Source organism: Protopterus annectens, chromosome 10.part0, assembly GCF_019279795.1.
Source record: "Protopterus annectens isolate FY-2018-M chromosome 10.part0, PAN1.0, whole genome shotgun sequence".
Taxonomy (NCBI): Eukaryota; Metazoa; Chordata; order Ceratodontiformes; family Protopteridae; genus Protopterus; species Protopterus annectens.
In genome coordinates, this window is record NC_056744.1 from 652,335,504 (window position 1) to 652,354,901 (window position 19,398).

General features: G+C 38.2%; 1 protein-coding gene across 1 annotated transcript in view; it reads left to right on the forward strand.

Moving 5' to 3' along the window:
* Positions 1–18,215, forward strand: part of TMEM61 (transmembrane protein 61) — a 194,665-nt gene extending 176,450 nt beyond the window's left edge. Inside the window, exon 4 of the mRNA XM_044085502.1 lies at positions 15,671–18,215. Coding sequence (XP_043941437.1) covers positions 15,671–15,980 — 310 coding nt within the window. The 3' untranslated portion in view covers positions 15,981–18,215. The remainder of the gene's footprint in view (positions 1–15,670) is intronic.
* Positions 18,216–19,398: the final 1,183 nt, after the last annotated feature.

The following is a 19,398-nucleotide window of genomic DNA, read 5'->3' on the forward strand; positions in this document are numbered from 1 at the left end:
AGCAGTATTAGCTGAAAACAACTAAGATGGTATAAGCATACTACAGACAATGCAACAACTTTTCCAAATACCTAAAACAGCATAAAAGTAGCAGACAATGCAAAAATAGATCAGCTAGGCAATTCTTCTGTTTTTTTTTTTTGTTTACAGACCCAGTGAGATCACATGACTGAGCTATATGAAGTCCTTTTAGCAAAGCAAAGGTACAAATGTTGTGCTTGGCCCCACGCAGTAATTCCCACAGAAGAAAACAAAAGGACCAATGAAAACTAGGAATAATCTTAAGTCCAAGTGCTGTAGGCCACCCAGCACCTGTATCAGTAAGTCTACTTCTCATTTAGATGACTCACAACTGATTCCAAGATGGCTGCCACCCTGGGCCAAACAGATTCACTCAAAGCTATGATTTAAGTAGGTCAAAACAGTATAAAACAAAACAACATCTCATCAGTGATGCACCAAAAGCCCCAAACACAGTGTTCACTCATTTTGCAAATATAATTTTCTTCAAATACTGCTTACTAATGGTTGACACATGAACCTTGTGTGCATTTTGTTTAAAAATCTTCCATATCTTTAGCTTTTCTCCCATGGTCCTCACTAATAATCTGTTTTTGGCACTATGGATTTTAAATTGAAATCAAATGTGATGATATCTGCTGTAATTAAGTGAATGAAAAGTGAAGCAAAATGCAATTGACCTAACATTACCTGCCACTAGTTGAAGATAGAATGGTGGCTGTGACCAAGATGATAGTGATGTTATTTTGATAGGAGTGATGAAATGCATGTTGTAAACTCCATGGATTATTGAAACGTGCTCAGTGATAGTTCCCTAGCAAATGTGCTTTATTCATTTAGGACTATGCAGCCCTAAGAAACAGTTTTACTTTTGCTATGAATTCTACATACCAAATTGTGCCAGTTTATTTACTACCCTAAATATTTATTGCATTTACCCTTACCCTCATGGCCTAGGCCCTGAATGAAAAGGGTCATATTTGCATTTAACAAATAGTGCATGTTTTCTCTGAATACCAGTAAGGTAAACAATCAGTTGTTAGAGATGAATGTTGACATGCCATGGTCACTGACTGCAACAATATGGTAAAAGGGTTATGAGAAAGCAAATGAAAGCGACAGAATTATGAGGCAACAAACAACATACAAGTAATTTCTTAGCATAATAGTCTGTATCAAGCAGAATACATTGATCAAACACACTAGATACATAGAGAAACAAGATTGGTAAATACAGCACAAAGAGGGAATTATAGGCCCATAAGCTTGACTAGCCTCATCTGCAAGGTCATGGAAATAATTATTATGGACCTTATTAACAAGGACATAGGTAATTTCCAAACTCTGGACCCAATTCATTAAAGGTAGATCATGCCTGTTAAACAAGGTTGACTTCTTTGAGAAAGTCAGCAAGGCCCTGGACAAGGGAAAGGGTGCATAGCACCTATCTTGACCTAGCCAAGTCATTTGACACAATGCTCCACTCAGGTATTATAGAGAAACTCTCCCAATTGGGAATTAACCCCTACATTACCATATGGGTAGCCAACAGGCTCACCAACAGGATGCATACTGTCAAAGTGGATGACTTCACCTCTAGCAAAAGACCAGTCACCAGTTCTGTACCACAGGGTTCTGTGCTGGACCTCTTACTGTTCAGAATTTATTTCTCAGAAATCCAAGCAAACTTGGATGGACTGTAACTGACCAGGTTCGCTAATGATTGCAAATTGGAGCAATCACTGAGTCCCCCAGTGATATTAATATACTGCAGACAAGGTTAACGCAGACAAATGATTGATGCCAAAGCCACGGATTAAAGGTAAATACAAAAAATGTATTATTATTCCATCTGGGAAAGCTGACATCCTTGCTAATTACATTATAGGCAGCACCACCCTATGTGTAGACCCAGTGGTACATGATCTGGGTACTCAGATTGATAACAATCTGAGCTTTGACCACCACATATCCACAGTAGTAAGGAAATCCTTCTATGTGGCAAATCTTATAACAATCTGAGCTTTGACCACCACATAGCCACAGTAGTAAGGAAATCCTTCTATGTGGCAAATCTTATAATTAAAGCCATTGCATCTATATCTAAGGATGTTATAATTCCATTATACTTGACCCTCATGAGACCAATAACTGAGTACAATGCTCCTTTTTGCATGTACCTCATCAGACACCTGCAACAACTGGAGACACCATAGAAGATTCTCACCAAGAAATTACAGGGTACATAAAAAGGTCTTATACAGAAAGACTGAAAGCCTTGTCATTGTATTTTGTCTCCTATAAGTTGCTAAGGGGTGACCTGTTCCTGGTTTACAGAGCAGTTTTTGACCCAGCCCTGATGGAAATGCTGCACATTTATAAATCAAACTGTAGGAGGGTCACTCACTCCACCTAGCCTCTGACATGAAACTGAATATTTCTGCAAGAACGCCGATAAGTGCCTCTACCAATAAGGAAATAAACGCGATAACCAAGCTGTGTATCAATCGCGTTTTAATATAACGTAAAATAATAAAGCGGACAACTCCAAACTAACAGACAAACTGATGGCAAAAAGGACAAACTAGTAGAAAAGAACAAGCAAGCAAACAAACAAGCTAGTTAAGCGCTTTCACCCAAAAAATCTGGGCTTCATCAAAACTGCGTAAATTTCAAATATTCACTACTGCTATTTAAAAAAATTTAAAAATAATTTTAATCTAATCTCATCGGCCTCCCATAAAATATAAATGTCATCCAAAAAACGTGAATAATATGAATTATACTGAAAAAATTCACTATTGAATAACACAGTTTCTTCCCAATGAATGTGCAGTACTCATATCACTTTAAATTTGTAACTTCCTGTTGGCGCCAAAAAAGGCTTAAATTTGGTGATGTAATAACTGAAAGCCAGTTCTGATGAAGCCCAGTCATCATAGGCACATACCCAACAGTTACTAACATTTAGAGTCTTAGGATATGTATTCAAAATGTCATGAAATGTATTGGAATTCGGATGCCAATCTGGTGATTTCTGTGTAGATTTTATCAATCATTTTACTTTTCTGTTAAAAAGCTGAACAGTACTTACAGTTTCAGCTGGGATCAGGAAATGCATCACAGCAACAATCAAACATGAATGGTGAGCTGGTTGGGGTCAAAGTGGATTTTCAAAACTGTCCGGGCCATAGCTCTCAGCTGTCCAGATTTTCACATAATATCCAGATTTTTGACTTGTATTTTTTGTCTGTTCCTTATAAAATGTTGGTTTTCTGGCAAATCACCAGCTAATTATGTAGAATTGAATTCAGAAAATAATGACAGACATTTGAGTTTTAGACTTCATACCCATCAGAAAATGTATGCTAATGCAAAACATTTCATTCTGTCAACTTTCTATGTTTGTAGAGTAATATTTAAAAAGTGTCCCTATTTTTATAAATTTGTCCCCCCATTTTTATGGCTTTGTCCAGAGTTATGGCTCTAAGAGGTTGAGAGGTATGGTCCAGGCATAAATTCATTTTATGGCGAATAGCTCACTGCTGCACTCCAAACACACTCTATAAAGGCCGTTATAGTTTAGCTCCCATGAATGGTGCATGGTCACCTGACTCAGGGGAAAATGTCCCCTTCTGATGTCCTCACAGTATCAGTCATCATTGGTTCTATTCCCAATCTCTCTGATTTTCTCTTCCGGTATGAGAGGAAACTGATTCTTCATCAGACAAGGCTGCAGTGAGAAGGTCAAAGGGAATTGGTTGGCTTCCTTAATTTGGCACAACTTTGTGGACATGGGAGATTCAAAGGGAATTGGTTGGCTTCCCTAATTTGGCACCACTTTGTGGACATGGGAGATTCAAAAGGAATTGGTTGGCTTCCCTCATTTGGCACTGCTTTGTGGATATGGGAGATATGGATCCTTGTTGGAGATCCTTCTAGTCTAACAATTGTAGCTGTGATGAGGAGCACCAGGAATAGGCCTTTCCATCGAGCTTGGAGGGCGTATTGTCTGGAGAAGGCACAAAGAACTATACAATCTGCTGGTTTAACATCATGTGTTGCATCAGGATCAGGCTGGAGCTGAGCACATATTACCTGTGAATGAAGATGCTGCAGAACAGAAATAAGTTGTTTACAATAAGTAATCATTGTCTCAGCAACTACCTGCAGATCAAGATTTGCGGGTAGGGATGTGACTGGCATCCTCCTAGGGCATCCCATAAGGATTTCATGAGAGAAGAATTTTCTATGTGCACTGATTGCACTGCAGATAGTGAATAAAACTAATGGCAAGCCTTCTGGCCATTTTAGGCCAGTCTCTGCAGTAAGTTTTTCTAACTTAGTTTTCAAAGTTTGATTCATTCTTTCTACCATACCTGAAGCCTGAAGTATGTGTAGGCAGTTGAAGGTTTAACATTTTACAAATTTGTTGAATAATCTGACTCATAAAATGAATACCTCTATTTGACTGAATACAGTATGGTATCCTAAAATGGGGTATAAACTCGTACAACATTTTCTTGGCCACTGAAGCCACATCATTCTTAACACATGGGTATGCTTCCACCAATCCAGAAAAAAACATCAATCAAAACTAGTACATATTTAAACTTTGCACACATTGGTAATTCTGTTAAATGACACTGTATCCAACAAACAGTTTCCCATGGCTTTTTAATATGCTGTGTGGGAAGAGATACAGATTTAGAAATGTTGAATTGAAGGCATATATTGCAAGTTTGTACAAGATGCTAAACAACTTCTGAAGCATAAAGGGACATACCAGTCAGTTAAAAATTGTCCTATTAAAGCATTTTTTCCCAGATGAGAGGCAAATGGTAAGCCTGTGCCAGTTGTGGTAAAAGACTTTGTGATATTACTAAGCTTACATCCAGATGGCACCAAAGTGTGTCCAGGGAATGACAGCAGCCATCATGGACCCACCTTACCCTTTCAGAGTCATCAGCTTGGTTCTGAAACAGTTCCTGCAAAGTTACAGGCACATTTTCAACTTGAAGAGGCTGCAAAAAAGAAACCTGAGCAAGATTTAATAAAGCAGCCTGTCTTGCCTCTCTTCTATCAGCAAAAGTATTACTCCTGTTTCAAATGAATTATCTGATCTATAAGCGGTACATTTAACAACAGTTATTTCCCTAGGGAGAAGCAGAGCATATAACAGTTCAGTGATAAAAACTGCATTTTTAATTCTTGTCCCTGCAGAGGTCCAATAACCTCTTTCTCTCAGGAGATTCCTGAAGTCATGGACAACTCCACAGGTATATCCGGAATCTGTGTACGCTGTAACAGTCTTTCCCTGTGCTAGCTTGCAAGCTTCAGTAACAGCTACTAATTCGGCTACTTGAGATGAAAAATTTCCCTGCAATTGTCTAGTCAATAATATTTCATCAATACTACAGACCACAAAGCAGCTGTCAATTGTCCATTTTCCCTTCTGACACACAATCCATCGATGAACAAAATTGTCAGGGTTCTGCAAAAGCGTATCTCAGAGATCGGGTCCAGGAGAAAGCACATTGTTAGCAACAAAAATACAATCATGAGGTTCACCTTCATCAGCAGTAGGGATAAGAGAAATTGGATTCAAGGGAAGTCGTCTAATAATTTGCAAAGGAGAGAAGCTGGATTCAAGGGAAGTCATCTAATAATTTGCAAAGGAGAGAAGCTGGATTCAAGGGAAGTCATCTAATAATTTGCAAAGGAGAGAAGCTGGATTCAAGGGAAGTCATCTAATAATTTGCAAAGGATTATTAAGTAGAGATAGCTCATATTTAGAAAGTCTAGAAGCAGAAAGATATTGTGTGCTAGTCTTTAATAACAAAGCATTGACAACATGTGGAACTGCAACAAAAGTATTCTGACCCAGAGTAAGTGCCACTGCCATATCAACTAACTGGGCAGTTGTAGCTACAGCTGTAAGGCAAGAGGGAAGTGCGGCTGCCACTGGATCAGGACTTGTACTGTAATAAGCAACTGGTCTAAAGCCATCATTTCTTCTTTGTGCTAATAATCCTAATGATATCTTATTGTGTTCACAACAAAAAAGAAAGAACGAAAGAAAGAAAGAACACTTTTGAATAGTCTGGCAGTCCTAATGCTGGAAGATTTGAAAGAAGTGATTTTAACTGAGTAAAAGCTTGTTTATGGCAGGGCTGCCATGGGAAGGGTTCGGAGGTGTCATTTTTCAATAATTCTAATAAAGGTTTAATTATTTCAGCATAGTTGGATATCTATTATCTACAATAACCTGCAAAACCAAGAAATGCTCTAAGTTGTTTTAGAGTAGAAGGTCTTGGTGCCTTCTGTATAGCTGCAATGCGAGAGGGCAAAATGTGTTGCATATATTCAGAGATGAGGTGTCTTAAATACTTGACCTGCGGTTGCCAAAGTTGAAGCTTTGATCAGTTTACTTTGAATCCTAACTCTGCTAGTGTAGTTAACAAGAAAACAGTATCAGTCTGTCAGTCAGCAAAGGAATTGGATGGTATGAGAAGATCATCTACGTACTGTACTAAGGCAGACCTGCAAGGAACTGTACGCTATCTAGCTGCTTTTTCTTTTCCCTTGAAAATAAGGTGGGTGATTTTACATAATCATGGGGTAAACATGTCTAAATGTATTGCTGTCTTCTATATGTAAACCCAAACAAATATTATCAGGTTGTATTGGGATAGAGAAGAAAGCTAAGGAAATATCAATAACTGAAAAGGTAGTCGCATAAAGGGGAACTGAGATAAGAATAGTTGCAGGGTTAGATACTACAAGAAAAGCAGGCACAACTACTGTATTTACAGCTCTCAGATCTTAAACAAATCTGTAAGTGTCTTTGCTGGGTTTCTTTACTGGCAAAATGATGTGTTACAAGGACTCCTAGTAGGAATAATTATACCTTGTTGCAGCAATGCTGAAATAACTGGTTCAAGTCCAGCTACTTCTCCTGCAAAAAGAGGATATTGTGTTAACATGAGCAGAGGTTCATGAGGTTTTAAATTTATTTGCACTGGTGTAGCATCTCGAAATAAACCCTATCTCATTGTCATGGGTTGTCCATAACTGTGGTGGAACTCTGTTTAGTAAGTCTACATCTGATGGTTGTACAGGCATTGTGTCAGTAAGGAAAGAAAAGAGCATTTCCTCATCTAAACACCCACTACAGCACACATCTACATCATTGGAGACTCATTTGAATACTTAAATATATTCTATCTGGTGTAGAGAATCCTACCTAAAAATTAAGGGGCATGGAGGTTTCAATGAAAAAAGAATGTTGGTTTCTTAACAGTCCCAAGTGAATGGGAACTGAAACGGTAGTCTATAGATACTCCTGATACCCCAACCCCTTGCACTGAGTTGTGCGACAAAGTGATATTCTTAGCCATGGAAGCATTTAGCATTGATCTAGTAGCTCCAGTATCTATTAAAAAGGGAATACTGTTGTTTTGAACTTTGATGTTTATGAATGGTCATTTCTGGTATACAAGTATGAAAGGAAATAGCTGTGATTCTTGTTCATGGCTGTCCTGTTTATCTTGTTGCCAAGCTGGTGGTTGCCAAGAAGTGTTCCATGTAAGAAGTTGTTGCCTCACATTTTAGTGGATAGTTTGCTGACCTCGTGGTAGCAGATGATTATCAAATGGATTATTACACTGTACTGGCACATCTACAGGCTGCAGGAAAGGACAATTGTGCCTCCAATGACCATTTTGGCCACAATTAAAACATGGATTTGAATTTGGTCCCTGTCTCTGTTCTTGTGATTGTGGGATATTATTATTATTATTATTATTATTATTATTAAAATTCTGAGAAAATAGTCCCTGATTTTGAGTAAGTCTAAATCAACTACATACCCCCTCTTCCTCCTCTATTTTTCCCTCTATTTCTGATAAATTGTTGGAGTTGTAGGTTTAAGCATTTTTCTTGTTGCTCTCATTTTTCATGAATAAGGATGTGTGCTAAATATTGAACCTGATTACAAGTTCATGAAGCCCTAAACTCAGTCAGGTTAAGCAAACCTTTTTAGCTGGTCTCAAATGGGACAAAAGCAGCTAAGAGATCACTTGCTGACAGACCTTCAGTAGGTTCTGTATAACCTGAGAAAGGTTCAAAGGCATCTGTCATGCACAGTAAATAAGATTCAATTGACTCATCCTCTCTCTGTGTAACTGTATTTATCCAGGATCAGTTAGGTACTGGTGGACATACTGCAGTAATAGCCTGTAATAAATGAGTCCTAGCTGGCTGAAAAGCCTCTATGTCCATATGCTGGGGAACAGGGTCTGGTATATTAGCATGATCCCAAATATGTTTAAATAGATCAGACGGAATGGATCTATCCATTACTGCTCTGAGATCCTCCAAAGTAGGATTTTACAACTGAACATGCCTTTTTAAGATGCTTGCATATTTGCTGGATTTGTTCTGATTGATGTTAGAGAGTCCAAAATAATTTGGAAATCAACAGCAGACTAAGGGTGGACCACATGAATAGTGGAAGGTGCTGCTTCATCTCTGCCGTATGCTGGATTCGGGACTTTCCACAGATGTAGGTGGGTGGTCATCTCTATCTGTATTGAATTTATCAGGTCCAAAATAACCATCCTCATCTATAATTATTGGGAACTGAGTAACAAATTTACATGAACATAGCTTTTGTCATCTAGGAAAAGATAATACCCCATTTGTACATTGTCTCAGAAAGCTAATAAACATTTGAGGTAATTTAGAGTGAGCATGGTCTGAAACAGAAGAAGAGGAAGACATTTTAGGCTGGCTAGAGAAAGGAGATAATGGAGGAGTTTGAGTCATGTGGCTAGTGGAAGTGGATGATTTAGAAGGTTGCCTTCCCTGAGAAGGTGGTGCAGTAGTAATCTCTGGGGTGAAAAAAGAAGAGATAGCAGAATCTTGCGGGTCAGGGGGAGATGGTGCATTATAAGGTGGGGATGGTGCATTATAAGGTGGGGATGGTGCAGTGGGCAATACTAAGCAGTCTTCTTCAGATGACTCGCCAAGACTAAGTTGTTATTTCTGTAATTCCCTAAGGGGATAAAGCCCGTAACCACCCTGTCCCTGACAATCAGAATGTTGTAGATGATTAACCATCTTTTTAGCCGCTTGTAACTGTGTTTTAAGTTTGGCTGCATTATGTTTCAAATTGCAAACTATAGAATCTTTTTTGCTATCTTTAGATTCTACCTGCCGTGCATTAAATGCAGACCAGCAGCTGACAGGGACTTTATTACCTTTTTCTCTAAGTCTTTTTTATAATTTTGACGGAATATGTTCATCAAAAGTACCTGCTGATGGAAAAGTCAATTTACCATCATTTTTAGTGAGCTCCTGCCATTTATTTAAGTAAAGACAGCTATCGTGTTACAATTCTGAAACATTTTTCTTGCAGGAGTACCATACTCCAGTTCTTTTAAAGTATCCACATTTGCTCCCATTGTAAAGAAGATTTACAATGTTAATAGAAAATAATACATAATATCCCATGTACATGCTAACCCAAACTCATACAAAAGCTACACTTACCTGTGAAAACCTGAAAGTCTGCCAAGACTGAAAGTTCCAAAGTGAGATGCAGTTATGAACTGACACTACAGAATACACACGTGACAGAAAACTGTCAGAGGGCCCAGTAAAGTGATTTCCTATGGAAGCAGCTCCTGGCAGTTCGAAAAAAATTCAAGTCTTTATGGGACACGTTCCCTGAGTCAGGTGACCAAGTGCCATTTATGGGAGCTAAACTACAACAACATTGGCCAAGATCTGAGTCAGAGGAGTGTGGAAGTGAGTGGTCATTGCTTACTCACCAATCCTTGGGGGAGGAAGGAGATGCAACAAACTGTGTCACTGACCCCAAAAGGAGTACATATGATTGTTACCTGCAGGGGGGGTGGTCCAATTAGGCTCTCACCCTGAGCAGGGAGCAAATGTGCTGTTGGGCTCTTGCTCTGCCCAAAGAACACATGGGCCTAGGACTCAGTCTCACTGGAAAAATGGATGGGTAACTGAGTATAGGAAAAGAACAATCAGGCAGGTTCTACAGACCAAGCAGGGGAATATATTTATGCAAGTATGAAACAGCCTTCTTTGTATATCTGGAATGATATTAACCTTAAATGTAGCTCTCTTACAGCCAAAATTATAAAGTAAAGCATGCCCAGCTTGCAGGAGACACTGAAAAAAATCGAATATATTTTCCTGCATTTTGCTGATAATTGACAGCACAGTAGAAACAGGAAAAACATGCTTTGTGTATGTGAGTGAGTGCACATAGCACACAGAGTCAGCAAGCTTTGCGTGATATTACCTGCCTTTGTTTACATGTTATGTTTTAAGCTAAATTCAATAGTGAGTGATGATGGTAGTTACTGCCTTTAGACATCACCCTTTTTACTTCTGCTTCTCCCTATGAATAGTCATCAACACAGAATCACTGTCCTGCTTTTTGTTTGTATCTGAGTACTGACATCAGGTGGTGAACTTGCATTACTGCAGCAAAGAATAAGAATGCATCTTCACTGCTTAACACTAAGCAATTTATGTATGTATGTATGTAAGTATGTGGGGTTTTCCATGTTCTCCATGGCTGTGCAATTGTAAGGTTAGTGTAATATAATTAAGGTGTATGTGAGGGTGATTTGCTTTATTTTAATATATTTACAAGCATTAATTCACATAATGGTGGTTTGGTGGTTTGTGCTGTTGACAAATATGTTGCTGATTATTTTTTCTAAATAATGTTAGTGTTGATGTTTTTAGAACATCCGGTTCCATCAAGTGCTATGTCATCAGATTGAAATGATCACCAAAATATGGCCAAACACACTCATTGCTGAATAATTGTAAATTGCAAGATCGCATAATACTTGGGTAAGAAGTGTCTCTTTTACCTCCCTTTTAGGCAACCTTGGAGTTTGATGGTGCAGTGTTCAGTGCTTTACTGATTGATAGAACAGAGCAGATTTTGATTGAAGATCTGTCAGTCAATACACTGTCTCACTCACACACACACACACACGCACACACACACACACACACACACACACACACACACACACACAAAACCACTTCAGAAAAAAAGACAAAAATGGCTTGTATGCAGCTAGTGGGTTTGGCTCTACTGGCCTGAATACACCAGTAAAGAATCAAAAAGTAAAAAGTCATTCAGAAGTCATAAGCTGAAGCACTGGTATGTCCTTAAAGAGTAATTTGCATATGTTTCATGAGCCTCCATTATAAAAGAGTTACGGTACTACACAGTGAATAGTCTAATTGTCCGGGTCTTTCTTGTAGTTTTAATCAAATAGTTTATTTGTGTGACCATTTTACTCTCTGATTTGGATGTTATCTGGGATATTTTGCAGTCACCATAATCTTTAACATCATTAGGTGTGGTTTTAAAGGGTCTATATTACATGATCGAAATCTTAGGTTATCAAACACCTAAAGGTCGATCCCAAAATATCAAACCCTTAATATCGAAAATGGCCGTTTCCACACAGAGAAACAATTCCGTTGGCCAAATAAAAAAAAAAAAAAAAAACAGTTATAAACAGAAATAACTAAATATACCAACTCCAAGATCGCTCTACAGTGGAGATAGAACAAAATCCGCATAACGGCCAAATGACTCATTTCCCTGTGTGGAAACGGCCATTCACAATTTTCAGTCTTCAACATTTTGAGATCAACCTTTAGGTGTTCGATAACCTAAGGTTTGAACCACATAATAGGGAACCAGTTTTAAACTCTGTGTTTCCAAAGTAATGCAAAACAAGCCAGTTATTCTCTGTTAATTAACTCTGAAGGACGAAAAATGGCATGTCTCCAGCTAGTGAGGGGTTGATTTTATTGACCAAAATTTTTTGCACAAAGATTTAAAACAGCGGAAAAAAGTAATATGCATTTGGAAGACATATTGCTGAAAGACTGGTATGTCCTTAAAGGGTCACTTCCATATTTCCAAGGGTCTCCACCATAGGAAGTTTAAGGTATTACAAAGTGAAAACAGTAGCTTGTCTGGGTCTTTATTCTTGTTTTTACTAGAAGACTAGAAGGCTTGTCTTTGACCTTTTTACCCATTGAGTTACACACACACAGTGACACACATACACATACAATATGTGTATGTATATATATATATATATATATATATATATATATATATATATATATATATATATATATATATATATATATGGGGCCATTCATAACACTGAATATTAAGGTTGCCATCTGTTTAATTGCACAATTTGGTCGACCAAACAGACATCAACATGTGTGTGAGATAGCCACATTACTAGGGGTGGGGAATATGCCCTTTCCCCAGTATTGTGTAATCTTAGTATAAATAAATAAAAATAAAAAAAAAATAAATAGAATATTAAATTGGTGGGGGGGGCAGAGGGTTTTATTTTAAGTTTTGATTTAATATGTTATGCTTAAACGCACGAAGGCTTTTTTGTCAGTTTATGCCTAGTAACATTTCAACATGTTTTTCTCAACCTTTTCATTTGTATGCTTCTCTTTTATATATAAAAGTTGAGTTACACACACACACACACACACACACACACACACACACACACACACACACACACACACACACACACACACACATGCATATCACTTTTTTGTCCCCTTTCTGCTTCATTCTTTCTGATTACCCTGATGCTCCCATCCATTACTGGGTTTACAGGGCTCTCCAACTGCCCCTGGACTACCATCGTTCTAAGCCTGGGCCAGCACCAAACTTAAGGGCATCCTGCTTCCACTAGGGGCTTTTTTTCATTTAAGACCTACCCCTTGGAATCCCCCTCATCTGGATTTACCTATTGCATCATAGGACAACTCCCCTCTATGGACCATCCCCCACAGGAAATGCCTAGATGAATGCTCCTCTCCAAGATAGGCACATCCATCCTTCCCTGCCAGTGCTTCAGGTGCCTGAACCATTAATGGAACCTGAGTTGCCTGGGCCCTTTTAGGACTTTATCACTCTGTGACATGGTGCTGGCAATACATTAGTATTATTGAGCTGGGTTTCACGGATTCCCAAATGATTGAGCTGAACCAGTCAATACCTAGCTCATCAACTGCAAAAAGCGGGGAAAGCTGGACTTTCTTCCTGGTAGGACCCATCTTAAAGCCCATGTCTGAGGTTCACAAATTCAGCAGTTACTGGATGATGATCAGCAATTCCTCAACAAAACTCGACTCAGGTCTATGAGTGCTTATGCATATATATATATATATATATATATATATATATATATATATATATATATATATATATATATATATATATATATATATATATATATATATATCAGCTTAAATTTGAAAATGATTCACAGCAAAGCATTTGTATAAAATATTTCACAAATGGTTGCTGGAATTTAGAAAAATATTCCTGCACTGGCATAAATTGCAGCAACCAAAAGTTTAGGCATACAGAGGAAATGTGATTCAGAGACATCTTCAGCTGCAATGAGAAAGACCTCATTATCAGCTAATTTGCATGTGTCTGAATCAGATGTAGTTAGTGCTAGTGCTAATCAGCACTTTTCAGTGGTAATTACCATGGGTGACCAATGCATGGCAAGGGAAAGGCAAACACCGTCATTCATTTTCCCCACACACATGCTGACATTCATACAGATATACGTGCGTACACACACACACACCCACACACACACAGATAATCACTGTACATGACACCATGACCCCCCAGTCACCTGACTGTAGTCATGGACACACTCCCCCATTCACCCATACACACGGTCTCACATACCTACTCCACAGATCGCCCAAAAGACACCATACTGTAACCACCAGGACACATTCACACATACATATACAGTCTGTGAGACCACTCATACCCCTGCAGACATGCATACAAGCTGCCACATACTTATACAGACTCAAACATACCCCACCACTACCTACTGTGCTAAACACCCTGACACATGCTTTCATCAGGGTCTCTTCTATTGGAAGTAATGAGGGAATTTAGTATTTTGACCATGTTCAATAACATGACCAGCCATTCTAAGTCACACAGCACAGCAATTCTCTGAATCACTCAGCTGCATAAATCCCTCTTCCTGCAAGCATTTCCAGGAAAGAGCACATATCTAATTAGCATAAACCACTCCCTGGAATGCCTAATTAACATGTAGCATGGCTGTGGAAACAGCCCACAGTGATAATTTTACCAACAGTGAAGAATCACCGAAGAAGGCCTGTCTCTGATTCAGAAAGGGCATCCACAGTGATTGGTAGCTTGTGTTAGGGTATGCTACTGGTATTATTCCTTTTGGTATCCAAGCCTATATCTGTGATCTTGGAGAATTATATCTGTTCCAGAATATCATGTCTCTTGGGATTAGTCAAAGAAGATAATTTCACTTTCAGCTCAAAGTTTATTACAGTACTCTTTTATTGAAACACTGTACAATAAATTAGTACATAAACCCCCACAAAAAACTACATTGGTGCATAATAAGTGCTTATTATCAATTCCTAGTTACCAACCAAGTCAAAGACAGCAAGGTTGTTCTGGTATCCCTACCACAATCTAAAGAAATACAAGTCATCAGTTTTGTGAGAATATGTTTAAGTATAAGACATGATGTAACAGTGGCACTATAAAAAGTGTAGTGTCTTGTTCCTGTATGCTGTGCTGCCTTATCATTACCCCAGCTCAAGGAGGTTACTGGACAGGAGGTAGAATGAGCAAAAAGCGTACAGATGGGTAATGATCAATTTATTACTTGTGACTACAGAAAGTGATTTAAGCAAATATTCCGCATTAGAAGATATGACATGATGCGTGATTACTATAAACTGCATTTTCTTTTTTTTATTCATTCAGTTGTAAAAAAAATGTATGTTACTATAAACAAATGAAAAATTACATCATCTGAGTAACAGAGATGGTCAGAGGGCTACAGGGCTTTGGTTGATTGCTCAATGTTTAATCAGTTTTGTGAATTATTATCCACTTCCTGATAATTATTAATTATATAATTAAGTCTATTAAGCACAGCTATCTGTTATGACAATGCTTCAGGGATGATTCAAGAGCATTGTCTGCTGGTTAAATCACTTTTGTATGTTTAAACAGTGATTGAATAGAAACAGGGAATCAAACCCAAGACTTCTCATAGAAGCTCACTTGCAGGTCACAGTCTTTGTCTTCTTTGATAAACTGCCAGGTCTAACTAGTTCATAGTTTTAAAATGGATCTCAAGTCGGTAATTAACAAGTAAGCAGGTTTTTCATCACATAAAACATTTTCATATATTTGTTTAAAGTTTTACTGACTGTATACACATTTGGTAAAACTAGCTGAAATGAGTAATTGCTCTCTTTATGTCATCATATTAACACAATTCTTAAGCATTCTGTCATCTATCTCTATGGTCACAACAGTATTTTCGGAACATGAAGTTTTATGCAAGTCTGTAAGTCAAGTACTCAGATCTGTTCTGAATCCAAGTCTGTATTATAGCCACAAAATAATAACTGTCTGCTTTTTTGTATATGTCACACCTGTACTTCTGTCAGGCAATTAAAAACAAAATGGAACTAATTATTTTCTCAACTCCTTTCGCAGTATCTCAGAGAGTGACAGGGTACCTACTTACGAAGAGGCGTTACTGTGCAGGCCTATCATCAGCATTATTCCAAGTCTTACGCTGCTTCCAACATATGAAGAGAACTTTGTTATACAGTCACAGCAGATGGAGACTAACAACCAGGAAGCATTCATAAGTCGTATGCGAAGTTTCTCAGATAGTGTTCTCCTCAGAAAATCATCAAGTGAGCCCAACACAGCACAAGAGACGACACAAACGGGAGGTATAACTCCTACCTACTCTACTCCTCCTCCAAGTTACGAAAACATTCCAATATATGATGTGTGAAGACAAATGGGAAATCTGCCTTAGTATTGCAGGATTAGACTAACAGATAAACACTGAACAATGTTACTGTCACCAGGTATCAGAAGAACAACTAATGTCTGGTGTCAGAATGTGACCTGGGACTGGGTATAAAAGTCATGGTGGTCGGCAAAGAAAATCACTCTGTTATACAGATGTGTTCGATCATGGTGGTCAGCAAAGAAAATCACTCTATTATACAGATGTGCTCGAAGTGGTATGTCAGACACTATGAGATTAGAGAGTTATCACATTGTAAGGCTGCCTGTGGGCCTTTTTTACAGCTTGTAGGACTGTGTTAGATAATGTTAGCACACATAAGTTGCTCATGGTCCCCTGAAAAAGGAGAATGTGTGTAAATGGGCATTTATTTTACTTGACTGCCAATGGCACATGCATGGGACAATATTCTATTACTTTTACATTTTGTTTGTAAAGACTGGGGTAGGGTAAATGATATTATGTTCCTGTACTGGTCGAAAATGGTTATACAGAATGAAAGCACATCACAAAATCAGGTAATATGGTATGCAGGCATCAGTCATGCAAATTGTTTTACTCCTTGAAGCTGGTATTTATTTGTCTTAACATAACTTCATGGTGGTTGCAGTTCATATTGTCTGTAAATTCATTTTTGCCCCATGCAGCTATTTCCAGGCCCACTGATGTTGTTGTTTCATCCTTTAGTATTTCACCCTCGCTGCATTTCCCTGTCTAGAATTGTAATTGTGTTTTGACTGTTAATACTTGAAAAACTAAGGATCAGTCATATGAAACTTACTGCTTTGATGAATCAACACATGCATACACTTCAGTACTGTTCCCACAAAGGAAACAGTACTCCAAGCAAGCATGATGGAACCTTATTTTTCAGTGGGTGATAAGGTCCCATACGTACCTCACATACACTATGGGGAAGAGCATTTTTCAGATCCATAACCAGTTAATGCAGTCAACTGCAAGATTAAAACTACTCAGAGAAGGGCATATGATTCTTGTTAACAGTGATACTGGATCAAAAGTGTTTTTGCTGAAATGAATTCATTAAGACATGGAATGGTTTTGTTTAAAGAATCATGCTTTGAACAACTAACCTACTACATGAGCGGACTCTGTTTGAATGTAGCATAGGAATAGCAGTGAGGTAATAATGCAAGTGTGGGTTTTGCCTTGCCTTGGATGCAGATCACTGTTTGTTTTATATTAAAACACAGCAACTGTGGGCTGTAAACAATGACTTGGATGCATCAACCTATGGGAATGTACAGAGGCAGAAACACTCCTGGAGTAAGACGAGAAGGTGGTTACAGGAGCAATGTCAGAGACAGGTACGAAACGTACTTCTTTGATTAATCAACAAATGCATCCACATCACTACTGTTCCTACAAAGGAAACGGTCAGCTGCAAGATTAAAACCACTCAGAGATGCTGGGGTTACATAGACATGTCTGGTAAAGATCTATATGACAGAATCACGTCTGGTAGAAAAACAACTGGAAGAAATCTCATTCAGTGGAGTCATATTTAGCCTAAAACTAAACCAAATACTTATTTCTACTATACATTAAATAAACTAATTCTCAAAGCACCCAAAGTAGAAAAATAAACCTGCAATTGTTTTTTCTACCCTTCAGACATATATATACCAACTACACAGTAGCACCAACTCAGAGAAGGGAAAAATCTCCCAAAACAATAGAATCATTTTTGGCACACTTAAAAATCACAGTAGCTGAGATTTCCCACATGAAACAGTGATCACTACAAACAAATACTTTTTGAAATTGGATCACCTCCCCCCTTCAACACATAACTCATGTAGGCCAACCCTAATTGTAATGCTAACCCTACCCCTGCCCCTAATTCAAACCCCACATATTACTAAAAACCCTTTCGCTAACAGTAGCTCTATACAAGACAAAAGGACACAGAATACACACAGCACAAAACTGACTCTACCCAATTACTTAACCCGCACTCTAACCCTGATCCACTACCATGTGCACATAAACAACAACTGCTTTAACACAGTCTTGCACATTTTCACAGCTGTCACTTTTTCATTCAAACATTATTTTCCTGCACAGGCCTGCTTACCTATTCTATATAAAATTTCATTTAACCATAAGTTGTTGTTTCTTTCAGCTCTTCCTGGTTAGGGGTCGCCACAGCAGAACTCCGGTCCGCTAATGATTGGCAGTAGATTTTTACGTACCGAGTTGCCAGCTCTAACGCACAACCTTCAACGAAGGTACGCCCATTCACGCATGTCTCCACACAGAAGATGCTCTAGCTGAGAATCGAACAGGACAACGTCTTAGTGTGAGGTGACAATACTACCGCAGCACCACCACTGCAGTAAATTTAACCATAAGTGATTCACTCAAATGAGAATTCGCACATTTGTGTATTGTGTCTTTTTTTTTCACCAGCAAAGACATTTCTACCAAATGTGTATTTCAGCCATGTATGAAAAGAAATATTTATATACATTATATCTCAGTGGAAGTATGCTCAACATTTTTTATAACTACAGTGCTAAATGAATACTGGAAACTGTCACTAATTTATTTTTCCCAAGGAGGATATAGAAGCATTGTAATTCAGTCCAGTGCATTCCTTATTTTGCATGTTATACCATAGTGGATTGGAATACAAAAATATAAATAAACCAATCATACACCAGAACATCTGATATGAAAACCATAGTAGGTAAATGAAGGCCTTAACGAGACTGGTAGGCTTTGCAGTTCTTCCTTACTGGTGACAGTGATATGTATATTTACTGGATGCCATGTAGTATTTCTGTTAATTTTCTGAGAATGAATGAAAATGAGGAGGCCAGTCGTGTTTCTTCAATGGTAACCAGGCCGAACATGGTTGAAATAAGTAGTTCTTCCTTTGGCAAAGTACAGGAAAGTTGACTGGTTGCTGACAGGCTGAAAATGCATTACTCCATTTTGCTTTTCTACAGTGTAGAGTATATGCTTTACAATGCTATCTTGTTTTATGTCATAATGCAGTAATGTCCATTCATACTGTACTAACCCAAACTTCCTCCTTTGAAAGTAGCGATGTCTCTGTACATGTTCTGACCAAATTGTGAATAAACACACACACACACACACACACACACACACACACACACACACACACACACACACACACACACACACACACACACACACACACACACACACACACACACACACACACACACATACACACATACACACACACACACACAGGTTTAAATTGCAATAGATTAACATGCATTCTAATAAGAAGATAAACTGAATATTTAAATATTACTCCTGTACAGGAAGATATGTCACTAGAAGGACAAGGGGAATATCAAAGTCTAGTTACTATGGAAGGCACACAGTGAATATAAATAGC